Raw genomic sequence first — 13,450 nt, 5'->3', positions numbered from 1 at the left:
CAATTCTAAAAAGGGTTATAGCAAAGAATGTTCTGTAAAGCAACACAAATGAATAGTGTAGATATACGGAAACAGAATAAAATGTTCCGGAACAAAATATTAATATGCTTTTTTACAAAATGCAATGATTTAGTGAATTATAAACAAATGAATTTCATTCGTAAGGTTACTTTGGAAGTATGCATTCAAAATGCAAAGAATAGTTTTTCTTAAAAACTACAGGGAAATGATGTACAGCTTCTTTTTATACACTTAAACAAAATATGTTACTGCTATTTTAGTTGCTTGAGCAGTGATTTAATTTATCTTATTATTATGGTACTAGTTATAACAATTAAAAGGGTCAATAATTTTCGGGAGTAAGAGATAAGAAACCAATCTATTAAACATATATCAATAATTAATTTATTTCTAATTTTGGTAAACTCTATATAAAAACAACGAATATCAACACTGAATACCCATATTTAGTAGAAAATAATGGAATTTAAACAATACTTAAATATTAAATTTAACCTGATTGCGTTTACAAATTATGATGACAATCTATAAAATGAACAAAATAGAACATTAAAGGTCGCCTTACTAAACCCTTTATTCTTATATTAAACATTCTACAGAAGGCAGGCCCCTCAAGTAGGGAGCATTTACGTATATCAAGATAATAATTAACTTACTAACTATTCTAGATATACAAAGAACAACTAAATATCTCTAAAGCAAACTAGCACCAGACTAGGAAGAATTCAATAATCGAAAAACTTGATATGAGGTTCAGCGGCAATATTTTAAAATATCGTACAAATTGTTTGTAAAAAAGATTGTTAACACATGGTAGCAAGACTACCTTGTTCCAGCTGAGAGAACACGAAATGTATATTGCTTTTACGGTAAAATTCAACAGCAAAGTTGCTGATGATTAAGAATATGTGACAATTTCAAGTTTCCCTTTGGCACAACATACTACTACTACTAATAATAATAATAATAAGAGCCGCGCCATGACAAAACCAACATAATGCGTTTGCGGCTAGCATGGATCCAGACCAGCCTGTGCATCCACGCAGGCTGATCAGGATACATGCTGTTCGCTTACAAACACTATAACAAGTGGAGACACTGATTGCAAACAGCAAGGATCCTGATCAGACTGCGTGGATGCACAGGCTGGTCTGGATCCATGCTGGTCGCATACGCATTATGTTGGATTTGTTATGGCGCGGCTCTTAATACTTCAGCATGGAAACTGACACAAAAGAAAGAAACAATGTCTATCATATCTAATCACACAGTATCTACATAATGAGATCAAAACCGAATATATTATGCATATAATTTGTATAATTATGTGAAATAACTGAAAAAAATACATTTTTAAGTGTCATTTTAGCAGATGTATGAAAATTACATACAGTGTACACCGAATACAATATACTGAAAATGAAGAACTGCCAAGCATATACGGTGCTTTTGTGGCTTTTATTTTAATATGTTTGTATTTTGTTTGTTTTCTTTTTTTTCCTTAATAACGTCTAGGTTGGCTTATTTGAGCTTAATTATTTCTTACAGGAACTCTCTAGTTTATTATATCATATAGCTCATGGTTTAAGGAATGGTTTCTTTCCTAAACACATCCTTACACAATTCCTCCATTGTCTACAGTCTGTGCAGATGTAGAAAGCTCACCACGAGCATGTCTTTCATCAATGTTTGGCACAATATCACTCTTTAAAGCACCATTAACCTTATCAGTTTTTGTAAGATTGTTTATAAATGACATTAGTTTTTCGCACATGAGCTTCTCCTCACATTTGTCTAATGCCTCAACAATACTTTGCATTGTGCCATTAGGGTTCCTCTGTTTCCAGATATGCATTAGCCGGTATATTGTCTCTTCGACAGGCTGACATTCTTGACGAGTGTGCTCAATATCAGCTTCAACATTTGATAGCGCCTTACTATCTGTGTCCGCTAAAAATTAAAAACATTACATACTTAATGTATCTCAACTTATTCAATACCCATATTATAAACCTATGAATCCTTTTTATTTTTTAACACCTAATGACGGAGTTGCCTTTGTATTGGTATCAACAAACGAGTATTAATTTAATTTTGAATCTGAAACAAGTCTGCAGAAGCATTTTAAAAGACATGGTTATATTTAGTTACTCCTATAGTTACCTATAAGTCGCCTGTAGAACTTCAAAAACGTGTTCCATTTTAAGTGTTGAGACATGAAGGTAAACACTTCATAACAACCTGAAGGGTAAACAAAAAATAAAGAATGTATTTGGAATAAGTTTTCTAATAAATTGTTAAAATTCCACAATTACAATAAAATGTTTCTCTGTACTTCCAAGCGTTTGTTAATTACATGAACAGTATATAAACAGTGTCGTGGCTTTCTAAAGGTCTTGTACATGTATGCCACGGCATTCATTTTTGTCCAAGAAAATGAAAATATGAACATTGTTCATTTAATTACCTGAAATAATTAATAAACCCCTGACAATAATCGATATATTATATATTATTATATATATCGCCAAATCTCACTGAAAACATATTAGAGAGATATGCCGATATGCCTAAGACCCCAAGATAGTTGGCCTTCCAATAAAATCATACCACATGTACCAAGCTACAATAAATGGTTTCAAGAGGTTCGCCTTAAGAAAGCATTTTGTAAATGATATAAATAACCTACGTTTATCAGATAAAACTGTCCCGTTTCCATTATCAGATTGTCCATTACCGTCTGACTGAACTGAAGTTACAGCTCCCAATAAAGGGATACACCCAGTTTCAACCGTATTGATATCATCAGTTGCATAAAATTTGGTTTCTCTCTGAAATGCAAGACAAACAAATACGATGTGAAAATAAAACAATTTTTGAACACTTTAATAAGCGATTAACAAATTATTTCCACTGGCTGAGACAGAACAGGTTCGTGTTTTTTTTTATAAAATTTAAAGGTTCGTATTAGAATATGAGTATAATCTGTAATTTGTACCTGATAAAGATCTGAAAGTTCCTTTTAACTTGTGGCAATACTGAATGCCAGGAATGTTCATAAAGAAAAAATATATATATTTACTCTATTATCTCTAGAACTTTGCAATGATGACGTCTCTGGTTGAACATGTCTCGAGGGAACACCTGCAGCATCTATGCTCGTGTGGGATAGAGTTCCATTAGCTTTGCTATAGTCGTTGTTTATGGCGCCGATTTCATTTACATCATGAGCCTCAGTTTTAGATATGTTACTGCCATTGTTTAAAGATATTTGTTCAGTACTATCTGGTTTATCAGTTTTGCTGTCTGGCTCAAATTTCTTTTCTTCAAAGTTTTTGTTCATCTCATTAGCGGTAATTCGCCCAGTCGACCATTCTTCGTTAGCTTGTCCATTTAATGATCCTTTCTGAACTGACGGATCAGCTGCTTTACTGCCAGAACTATATGCCACATTGTTGCCTGTCATATCAATACAGCATTCGTCGTCCTTGTCATGATTTTTCAGAGATTGATTTCCTTCCAGTTCTTTAGAGTTTTTAGAAACACCTTCATCTCGCAGTTCATTACTGGACGTAGGCTTATTATTTGTGTCATTTCTGACATCTCTTAGACAATTGAGACCGTTTTGTTGTCGACCTGTCACATCTGGACTACGTTTGTCCGAGTTTTTGGTGGATTGGCTATCTGGAGGTATGTTTACACGTCCATTACTAATATTACTAGACGTCTGCACTCTGCCATTGCCAGTATTATGTCTAGTGGGTAAAATAAAAAGGAAAAGTACATGTATTACACTTGTTACTTCATTTCTTTTACATCGCTTAGAACTTTCATGTGCAAGATGAATATTTTGGTCGGCACATTTAATAATGCACATTAATCAAAAGGCAAAATCAAATACAATCTAACCATCAATGCCAAAAAATAAAGGCACACTATGCCTTAGATAAGAATGACTTTTCATTTCTTTAAGTGAAGTTCATAGCGTTTAAATAATGGTTTTAGAGCATGTTTGAAGAACATAGTCCTGAAAAATAATTGTCAGAAAAGTATCAAAATGTAAACAAATACATGTATATGTAAGTATTTTGACTTCCATACAAATCATTTATTGACTCTAACTTTACTTATTGTCAATTAGCAATAGAAGCAAAATGTAGTTCAGGTAGAATCTTTAACAGGACACAAAAAAAGAAACTTTTTTGAGAAACATATAAGCATTTATGGGCATGAATTGCTTTTATATAATTATATCAATAACGAAGAGCACTTTGCATGTGATTAACTTCCTCGAACAAATATTACGTTGAAGTGACCAAAAAAGTTAAATGCTGATTGACATTTTCACCAAGTCCAATCGTTCACTATGTTTCCCAGGCGGAGAACGCATGAAGAGATCAATTTTACAGGTGGAAAGCCGATACTGTGGTAAGAAAAGTGTATTCAATTTCTTTGAAAATGCATATTTCACAAAACTTCATAGCCTATTCTGATCTCGTATGATTACTTTATCCGACAGGCATCTCAAACTCGCCAAATCTTTGTCAACTTATTAGATCATTATCGACAACTGCACAAGAAAAGTCACAAAATTGGTAAAATCGCTCTTTGATAGCCAATAACTTGACATCCAAGCAAACTTCTAAACATTTGTATCGCTCTAAAGGTTCTTTATTAACATATCCTCATCCACCAAACGCCTGTTCTATTTCTATTTCGTATTTTTGGAGTATAATATCGTTTAAGCGAATTATCAAAATGAACGCATGAGCCGAACTTTTCATGTGGTTTTATCAGATTGCAAAATGAACGCATGAGCAGGCGGATTTTTTGGTTACTCCAGTTTTCATGGATATCTCAAATGTTATCGATCACTGAACCTTGAAATTCCAAAATTTTCGTTCCGAATGTTTGAGCAAACAGAATTCCTATTTTCATACCTTATGACAAATTGCTTATAAGATGAAGGTCTGTTCGATTCTGTGAAAATATAATAAATCCTCATTGCTAAAGCTTTGAGTAAAATATTTGCAAAATACAACATCATTGGTTGATGGTATGTTATAATTAAATATGTAACATACACTTAAAGATCCTGTGACTCAAAATTTTATGTTCTTATATGAAAAATCTTTGGCTTAAATAAAGAATTATTAATGTTAAAAGTTACAGAAAACCTTTTTGATAAGGATATTGCCAAAATTTCTGATAATAAAAGGAGATAATTAGAAATCTGTTTTTTTTTTGGTAAGAACTGACTTTATATACAACTTTCGCAAGGATGTTACATCCTAAACCTTTTCCTTTACATAAGCGTGTTTCGACGGCTTTTTGCCCCCAACACTTTTTGAGGCCTCAAACAGTGAAAAAATGTCCTATATAGGCCCCAAACACTGGTTTTCGTTTGAGAAATGTTGTTAAAAATGTGACCACTTTTTCGGCGCCGCCCCCATCCAAATGTTACATCAGGGGGTTGCCTGAGTGGGTTTGAAGGGGGGCGGAATCCCCCTCATCGCCAAGAAAAGTTTGGACATGTGACAGGCTTAAAAATGGCCTGAGGTCGATCCTAGGGTAACTAGTAACAGACACTTAAAGGCTTTTACTCTATCTCAATTCATTGAGAAGTTGCGACACTTTAAAATCAGTTTTGATGGGGGAAAAAAAACAATGCAAAATAGTGATTTTTGGAAATTTTGAGACGTCCGCCCGTTGCCATGGTAACAGGAATTTAACGATTGAGCATGCTGTTACAGAGGCTATGGTGTAGTCAACATTTGTGCCGAGTATCAGTATTGAATCATCAGTATTGAAGGAAGAATTTTTCATAGTTTCATAGCAGTTTGAACTTGTTACAGGAGGCTTTTCAATGAAAACGGCCATTTTTCGCAATATGCTCATGGGGTAAAAACATACAGGATCTTTAAGCAAGTATATAAGTATCGACTTCCTTACAACAAAATGAACATACAAGAAAATGTTGAAATAACACATAATCTTTAAGGTTCATTATAAGTTTTTCTTTTAGAAATAATACACTTTTTATTTTAATGAAGGAAAGGCAAAGTATTTATCAAAATGTGTTTCAAATTACCTGCCTTTATTTACAGAACTTTAAATTCGATAATATCTATGTAAGATTTGTAATATTGGTGATAATTTATTTGAGTATCATGTTTATCATATTAGACTATTAAAGTTGTATACAATTATTCAGGATTCATGATTTAATTATCAAAGTACATATTTTGTTAAACAATCACTTACAATGCGTGTAAAACTCAAGGATTTTTCCAAAGTGTCATGTAAGATAATCTAATATATAAATCAACTTAATTTCGTCAGTTGTTGATTTTATTCAACATGTCAAGACTTAGTTATCTCTCCGTTTTATGTATTAAAACAATATTCATTTGTTTAAGTAATTCAATAAGAGGTTGTTTATTAAAGCTGATAATATGTCTTACAAACGAGGAATTACTTCAATTTCACACGATCTTTCCCAACAGACCTCGTACTTTTGCTTATTAGCATATATATACATGCAGCGTACAAAGTATATTTTAATTTGTAAAAAAAAGTGTCTCTCACTTATTTGAAATAAAATTTGAATTTTTTAAAGCTTGAATATGTTAAATTTGTTAGATAATTAGGAAAAACTTGGGTTTTTAAAAATACCACCTGCTCATGCGTTCATTTTGCAAACCTATGAAACCACATGAAAAGTTCGGCTCATGCGTTCATTTTGAAAATTCGCTTAAACGATATTATACTCCAAAAATACGAAATAGAAATAGAACAGGCGTTTGGTGGATGAGGATATGTTAATAAAGAACCTTTAGAGCGATACAAATGTTTAGAAGTTTGCTTGGATGTCAAGTTATTGGCTATCAAAGAGCGATTTTACCAATTTTGTCAATTTTGTGACTTTTCTTGTGCAGTTGTCGATAATGATCTAATAAGTTAACAAAGATATGGCCAGTTTGAGATGCCTGTCGGATAAAGTAGTCATACTAGATCAGAATAGGCTATAAAGTTTTGTGAAATATGCATTTTCAAAGAAATTGAAGACAACTTTCTTACCACAGTATCGGTTTTCCACCTGTAAAATTGATCTCTTCATGCGTTCTCCGCCTGGGAAACATAGTGAACGATTGGACTCGGTGATTTTGATGAAAAAAAATTTACGATACAGCATAATAATCAATTTGTCTTTGTATTGTATTACTTTATATGACGTGTCAAAACGTTTATGATTTCGAGTTGCCTTGCTTTTCAACTTTGTCAACTTTCGTTCTCGGACAAGTAAATACTATCTCAGGGAAACAACATTTTTCAACACACAAAATCAGTATCTTAAAATATTTTTCTTTAATTCAACAATATATTAAATGACGTACTTACTGTTTCAACTAATTTCCGACAGTATTAATGTATCTAAGATATCATTTCTATATAGAATAAATCGCTGTTTAAAACAGTAAACATTTTTATATGGTCTCAAATTTATTTTTTGTGATAACTATTTACATATTCATGTAATCGTTATTTAACCATACAGTATGTTATAATTGTAAGGCTGATTATCGTATGTTCCTCGACCACTTTCATGCCATTGACGGGTAATATAAATGGGGTCACCCACAAACTGGGTGCACGAAGGTTGAGAAAGGAGAGGTATGGATATTGTGTGATTCGTGATAAAACAGTGATAATTAAAAAAATTAAAAACATAAACTTATTTGAGAACAAAGTATAAATTGAACTTTTTCCTTACATTCTTGTCCTAATGGATCTGTTTATTCCATGTGTTTTGTTATTTTTATACATGTAATTATTATTGTTGTTATTATCATCATAGTTATTATCATCATAATTATTATCATCATCATTATTATTATTAATTTAACTTTCTTTGAATATGGTGTTAAAATAGATATTTCAAAAATATTTAAAGAATAATAATTAGCATTATATTTATGCATTTCTGAAAGTCTTAACAATAACCCTCATGGAACCAACATGATAAATCTCCCACCAGAATAAAATCAGTCAGCCCTGCATGTCCATGCAGTCTGACCAGGCAACAATTGGTACTAAGCTCACAATGTGTACATTTTGATCTTGCAATTCCATACACTTCAAATGAACTTTTCCAAATTCAAAGCTAGGCAAAACCCAGTTCACTAATTTAGCAAGTTTATTACTGTATTATTCAGTTTTTACTTTACCTGTGTCTGATACAGAGGAAAACGACTACGACGACGACAAAGATAACACCACCCACTACACCTAACGCTATCACCAAGGATTTATAAGTAGCAGCTATCATACACCATGCAAAAATATCATGTAAAATTCATCATGCAAATAAAATATGCAGATAAAATAAAGTATGCAAATGAAATGTACAGACAACATCAAGGAAACGATTATTAAATTATCAACATTTAAAAAGTTATGATGATTCCATGTATTACACTAAACAAAATGCCCATAATTATATGCAAAACGAGCATAACTATATAAACAAAAAATGCAGTGTATTATTTTACCCAAGCGCACTCACTGTGCCCCAATTGTATATACAATGTTACAGCATTCGTGCATTTCTTATACTAGTCTACTCATGCCTATCGTCGGATACCCACGGTTGATTAACATGGAACAGGATCAAGGTTACTGGTTCGGCCGTGGGTATAGGACGATAACTCATACCATGCTGTACGTGTAAATAATAATAATAGACAGTAGTATAAAGGGAAAATATCATATCGCAAATAATGAAATGAAGGAAAACAAAACTACATTATACCGAAGCTAATAAAAAGACATGTTCTAAGTTATGAAGAAATAAACACAGAATATATGAATGTATTGTTATGACCATAGAAAACACCAGACAAATTAAAAAGATTAATATAAAACAACCTTCGGGAGTGTTCGTCGTGCCTCCCGGTTTGCCGCCACAAACAGCATCATGGATATTGTTACAGCTTCTTTGCGTTATATTGCAGACAGAGCATGGTGTGCATTCGTTATATGAAGTCAAATTGGAATATGATGTGCCGTTTTTGCATGGCTCGCATATTGTATCATCATATGGTGTTCCTTTTGAAAGAAAAAAGGCATAAATGTATAAAGGTAATTACTAGCAGGTATACAAATACACGTTCATTGTATATAAATTGTATCAGAGCTTAGGGACCTTTCTGTTCAAAATGTGTCAGAGATAAATCGTATACATATACATGCACAGTGCGTTACCTGGAGTGCAGGTATCAGTTACCCGCACTCCAGAGCATGCCCATTAATTGGCTCAATTTGCTGGGGTTTACTTATTGTGACGGCAGAGAAAGGTGCAGCGACAAAAATATCATATTCAGATGCTCGTTCATTGGTCACTTTTTCATGGGGTTTCATATTATGGTATCAGGGAACGTGATTTTATGTTTGACAATGATACAAAAGAGAAAGAACATCAAAACACTCGGCAAATTGATTAATACTCGGGGGCTACGCTCCCTCGTACAAATCAGATAGTTTCGTGTTTCTATGCTCTTTTATTACTTGAATTCATTTCTCCACTTCTTCAAAACGAAAACGTTACAGGCCCATTTATCTCAGAATTTTATAATATTTTTCATTTGTTAAATATTGTTTTATATTTTCATGTTTGTCAGTTTCAGAAACATTACAAAATACAGGATTGCTTCATCTGTACAAATGAACCATGTAATACATTTCTGAGGCTCAATGTGCCTTTTATAAAAACTGTGTGTACTAGAACTCAACATATTCCCATGGCTGTAGATTTTTACTAAAAAAACACTCTTCGTGTTTTAATAATCACATACACCGACAGTTATAATTAAAAAGAAATTCTTTTCAAAACCAGATTGTTATATAATTTAATAACTAAATGAATTCATCTCTTGTCAGTCATTTACTACACATCATATTATATGTCAAATGAAAAAAAATCGTCAAAGAACTATTATACCTTTTGTCTTTAATCCTTCTCCAGGGTTGCATTTCCTATGTTTTGTACAAATTCGATCTGGGTCCGGTTTCCAATAATAACCATCTTTGCACTGGCATTGTAGGTTACTGGATGGTGTGCATGCTTTAATTTCAATCTGTCCTCCATGACAAAACAGATCACACTTCTTACACTGTGTTGAATTATCACACTTGGGAAGATATTCCCAGTTTCCACAAGGTTTACATCTTGACTGTTCCCCGTCTATCACACAATCCGAAACTATATAATATCCCGCACTGCATGGGTAACACTGGTGACCATTTTTAGCAAGATATGTTTCACCACATGGTACACTTACACCAAAAACGTTGTTCAGACAAGTAAAAAGTATGATTGGCCCTAAATAGTCCAACCCCATATCATTTACATGGATATAGTCCGGATGAAGCTTTCATAGAACATACAAAATGAAACGTAATTATTGTGTATGAACCTTCGTTTAATTTTGTCCTTTTGGTTGCTTCTTCAGTATATATTTTCTTTCTTCTTTTTTGTCACTGGATAAGAGAATACACCAGAAATGTGAAAAAATATTAAACAATTACAAAATATACAGTTAATACATTGTATATATTTATAGGGGCTTATTTCAACTATGTATAAAACGTAGTATAGTACAATGTTTTAAATTATATAATTAGATATACATGTATATACAATGCAAATCTACCACGCTGCAGGAAATCCAGATTTGATCACCTATATAAATCTCACGTGATTTCACTACATGCTGGGATTGATTAGAATAGGTACCTGATTTAAATATCATGTAAGTTTCGTACTTTAACTTTCATCTCGCTAGTAACCGATAAACATTTTCAGAAGTACTTTTAAACTAGTAGAAATTTTAGAAATCAAGTAAAAGTTCCCTACCCTATTGACGGCGAGACCCGAGTAGATACGATTGACATGTACGTCATATCAGGTTTCCCACTTATTGATTTAACCTACTGCAACCCATATAGAACGTAAAATTACAAAATATGTTGTTCCAGCTTCAATTATGTACACGTTAACTCTTATTTAGTTTGACACATTGAGAAAGAATGTTAATATTTCAATTGTAAAATCTCAATTTTAGATAAGACTGATTACTTTTATCTGAATCGTACCAAGCCTTTATTTATAAATGATATTAATTTCATTCAACGATTAAGATTTCCTTTTCAACCAGAGAATATGCGTTTAATGTATCATGATAAAATACTTTAAAGTTTTTATACAAAATATGTCAAACCTTATTTCTATATTCATACAGAATTACTTTCTCTTTGATTCTAATACAAATTCCAATTAAATAACACTGTTTGTTGTTTATCTGCTTGTTGTTTTTTCCTGGTAAGATAAATACATATATCCAAAATCACACAAAACAGATATAACTGTAATAATATAAACGTTCACTAATTCGATAAATGTAGCACACTCGAATAGGTTTTTCCTCCAACTATTTATAGCACTAATATGTAATGTAAGATCTATTTATATTTTGTAATAATAAATAAATAGGTTAAACATAGATTTGACAATGTTCTACCTTGCTCTGTGAAAAAAAATAAGAAAAAATAACTGCTTAATCATAAAAGTTTCATTTTACCTGTATCAAGGATACAGACTGTTCTCCTGAGCACTTCTCTGCGCGATGTTCCGAATTTTGTTATCGATTCGCACCAATAGTGATTCGCCTTTTATAACGATTCGTTACTGATAACTAACGCTCCACTAAAAACTGAAATATCGATTTGTATTAAATATTTATTTAAATGATACTGCAAGGAAATAAGAAACGGATATATATGATGCGCCACGACAAAACCAACATAATGGGTTTGCGACCAGCATGGATCCAGACCAGCACTCTGAGCAGGATCCATGCTGTTCGCTATCATTTACTACACAAACTTTTCTATCTCCAACGTTTCGAGGGGTTAAACCCCTCTTTTTCAAGGAGTTTCTGTTTATTTCAAAAAATAAAAATATTGTAGTTGATAATTATTAATTAACTGTTAAAATAAACAGAATCTCCTTGAAAAAGAGGGGTTAAACCCCTCGAAACGTTGGAGATAGAAAAGTTTGTGTAGTAGATAATTATTAATTAACTGCTCCAGATTGAATTTAAAATGTTCGCTATCAGTTTCTCTACTTTTTATAGGGTTTGTAAGCGAACAGCATGGATCCTTATCAGACATCGCGGATGCGCAGGCTGGTCTGGATCCATGCTGGTCGCAAACGCATTATGTTGGTTTTGTCATGACGCGGCTCATATTGCTTTACTCAAACAAAGCTTTAGGCGGATATAGTTTAAGGAACTGTCCACCCGTCGTAAGCTTATATCTTTATCTTTCATTTTGCGTGAATCACGGGTATTTATGAAGTTTTAAAAAAACTATAACTGGTAAAATCATACACGAATATTTTCAAAAAGCTGTATAATATTTTTGTGTGTGCGTGCGTGCGTGTATGTTTGTGTTTTCTGGGTTTTCTCGTGTTTTGTCTTGTCGCAATGAGGTATACACGTACTGGGCCCATAAAAGCATATGTTAAAAGCACTAGTTATGCCAGGTGAAGGCGTCATTGTTTTGGAAGCTATTAATGAAGCTACAATATGTTCAATATTTATTTTAAACTATTTCGTCCAATCAACAACAAATGTCAACAAAGTATACATATATTGAGATAATAAATTAAAGTTATAAGCATGTATTATATGTGATATTTTACATTAACTTAACTTTATTATAACATATTCAAATTACAATGCAACATATCAAATGACCAAAATGGGAGCCTACATAATTGGCGATCAAACTTCTCCATATTAACTATAATCTCTGTTAATTTTTGTCTACGAAAACAAACACAAATGAACTTTTTAATAGCATTAAAATCAATATTATGAATACGAAGAACTTTATATAAAAAAACAACAACAAAACAATAGCATGTCATTTGGAAACACTGTCTTCGTGTAAAAAAGTTGTTTAACATCCGAAGCTCCAGCATGACAAAATATCAATGCATATGGAAAAATCCTAATTCAATAACATTGCCTACAGACAAAATCACACCAATAAACAAAAAATTCAAAAAGTGGTTTACATCAAGTTTGTACTTTTAGTAATTAAGTGATTTAAATATTACAACATGGCACAAGCACGTGTAAGTTCTGTTATAAGACATAAATGTGTATTTATGTCATGAACTGAAATGAAAAATACATAAACGAATTTTGATCTGATTAACATTGACTGTATAACTGCAGTTATAAAATGTGTGTCATCAAAAAAAAAAAATAAACAGCCAAATTATAACACTGGCTTTCGTAACATCAAAGAGGAAGTCACTGAATACTGATGTTGAACAAGGAATACATAATACTAGTTGAGA

General features: G+C 32.3%; 1 protein-coding gene across 1 annotated transcript; it reads right to left on the bottom strand.

Moving 5' to 3' along the window:
• Nucleotides 1-382: 382 nt before the first annotated feature.
• LOC132725939 (uncharacterized) lies at nucleotides 383-11,480 on the bottom strand. The gene is made up of 8 exons (XM_060711160.1): nucleotides 10,937-11,480; nucleotides 10,022-10,560; nucleotides 8,950-9,129; nucleotides 8,250-8,343; nucleotides 3,104-3,776; nucleotides 2,711-2,852; nucleotides 2,185-2,262; nucleotides 383-1,971 (listed from the first exon to the last, which is right to left on the bottom strand). Exons 2-8 carry the CDS (start codon nucleotides 10,419-10,421, stop codon nucleotides 1,637-1,639), a joined length of 1,902 nt encoding a protein of 633 aa, XP_060567143.1. The 5' UTR covers nucleotides 10,422-10,560; nucleotides 10,937-11,480; the 3' UTR covers nucleotides 383-1,636.
• Nucleotides 11,481-13,450: the final 1,970 nt, after the last annotated feature.

This window comes from Ruditapes philippinarum, unplaced genomic scaffold (genome assembly GCF_026571515.1).
Source record: "Ruditapes philippinarum isolate M1 unplaced genomic scaffold, ASM2657151v2 ctg473_1_1_1_1, whole genome shotgun sequence".
Classification (NCBI taxonomy): Eukaryota; Metazoa; Mollusca; class Bivalvia; order Venerida; family Veneridae; genus Ruditapes; species Ruditapes philippinarum.
Note: the sequence above shows the minus strand (reverse complement) of the source record. Positions and strands in the feature narration are given on the sequence as shown.

Coding starts and splice junctions, on each gene's coding strand:
- LOC132725939 (XM_060711160.1), bottom strand. CDS start 10,421: ATGGGGTTGGACTATTTAGGGCCAATCATACTTTTTACTTGTCTGAAC. Junction 9,130..10,021: donor AGAAGGATTAAAGACAAAAG/GTATAATAGTTC, acceptor TTCTTTCAAAAG/GAACACCATATGATGATACA. Junction 1,972..2,184: donor GTTCTACAGGCGACTTATAG/GTAACTATAGGA, acceptor TTTAATTTTTAG/CGGACACAGATAGTAAGGCG.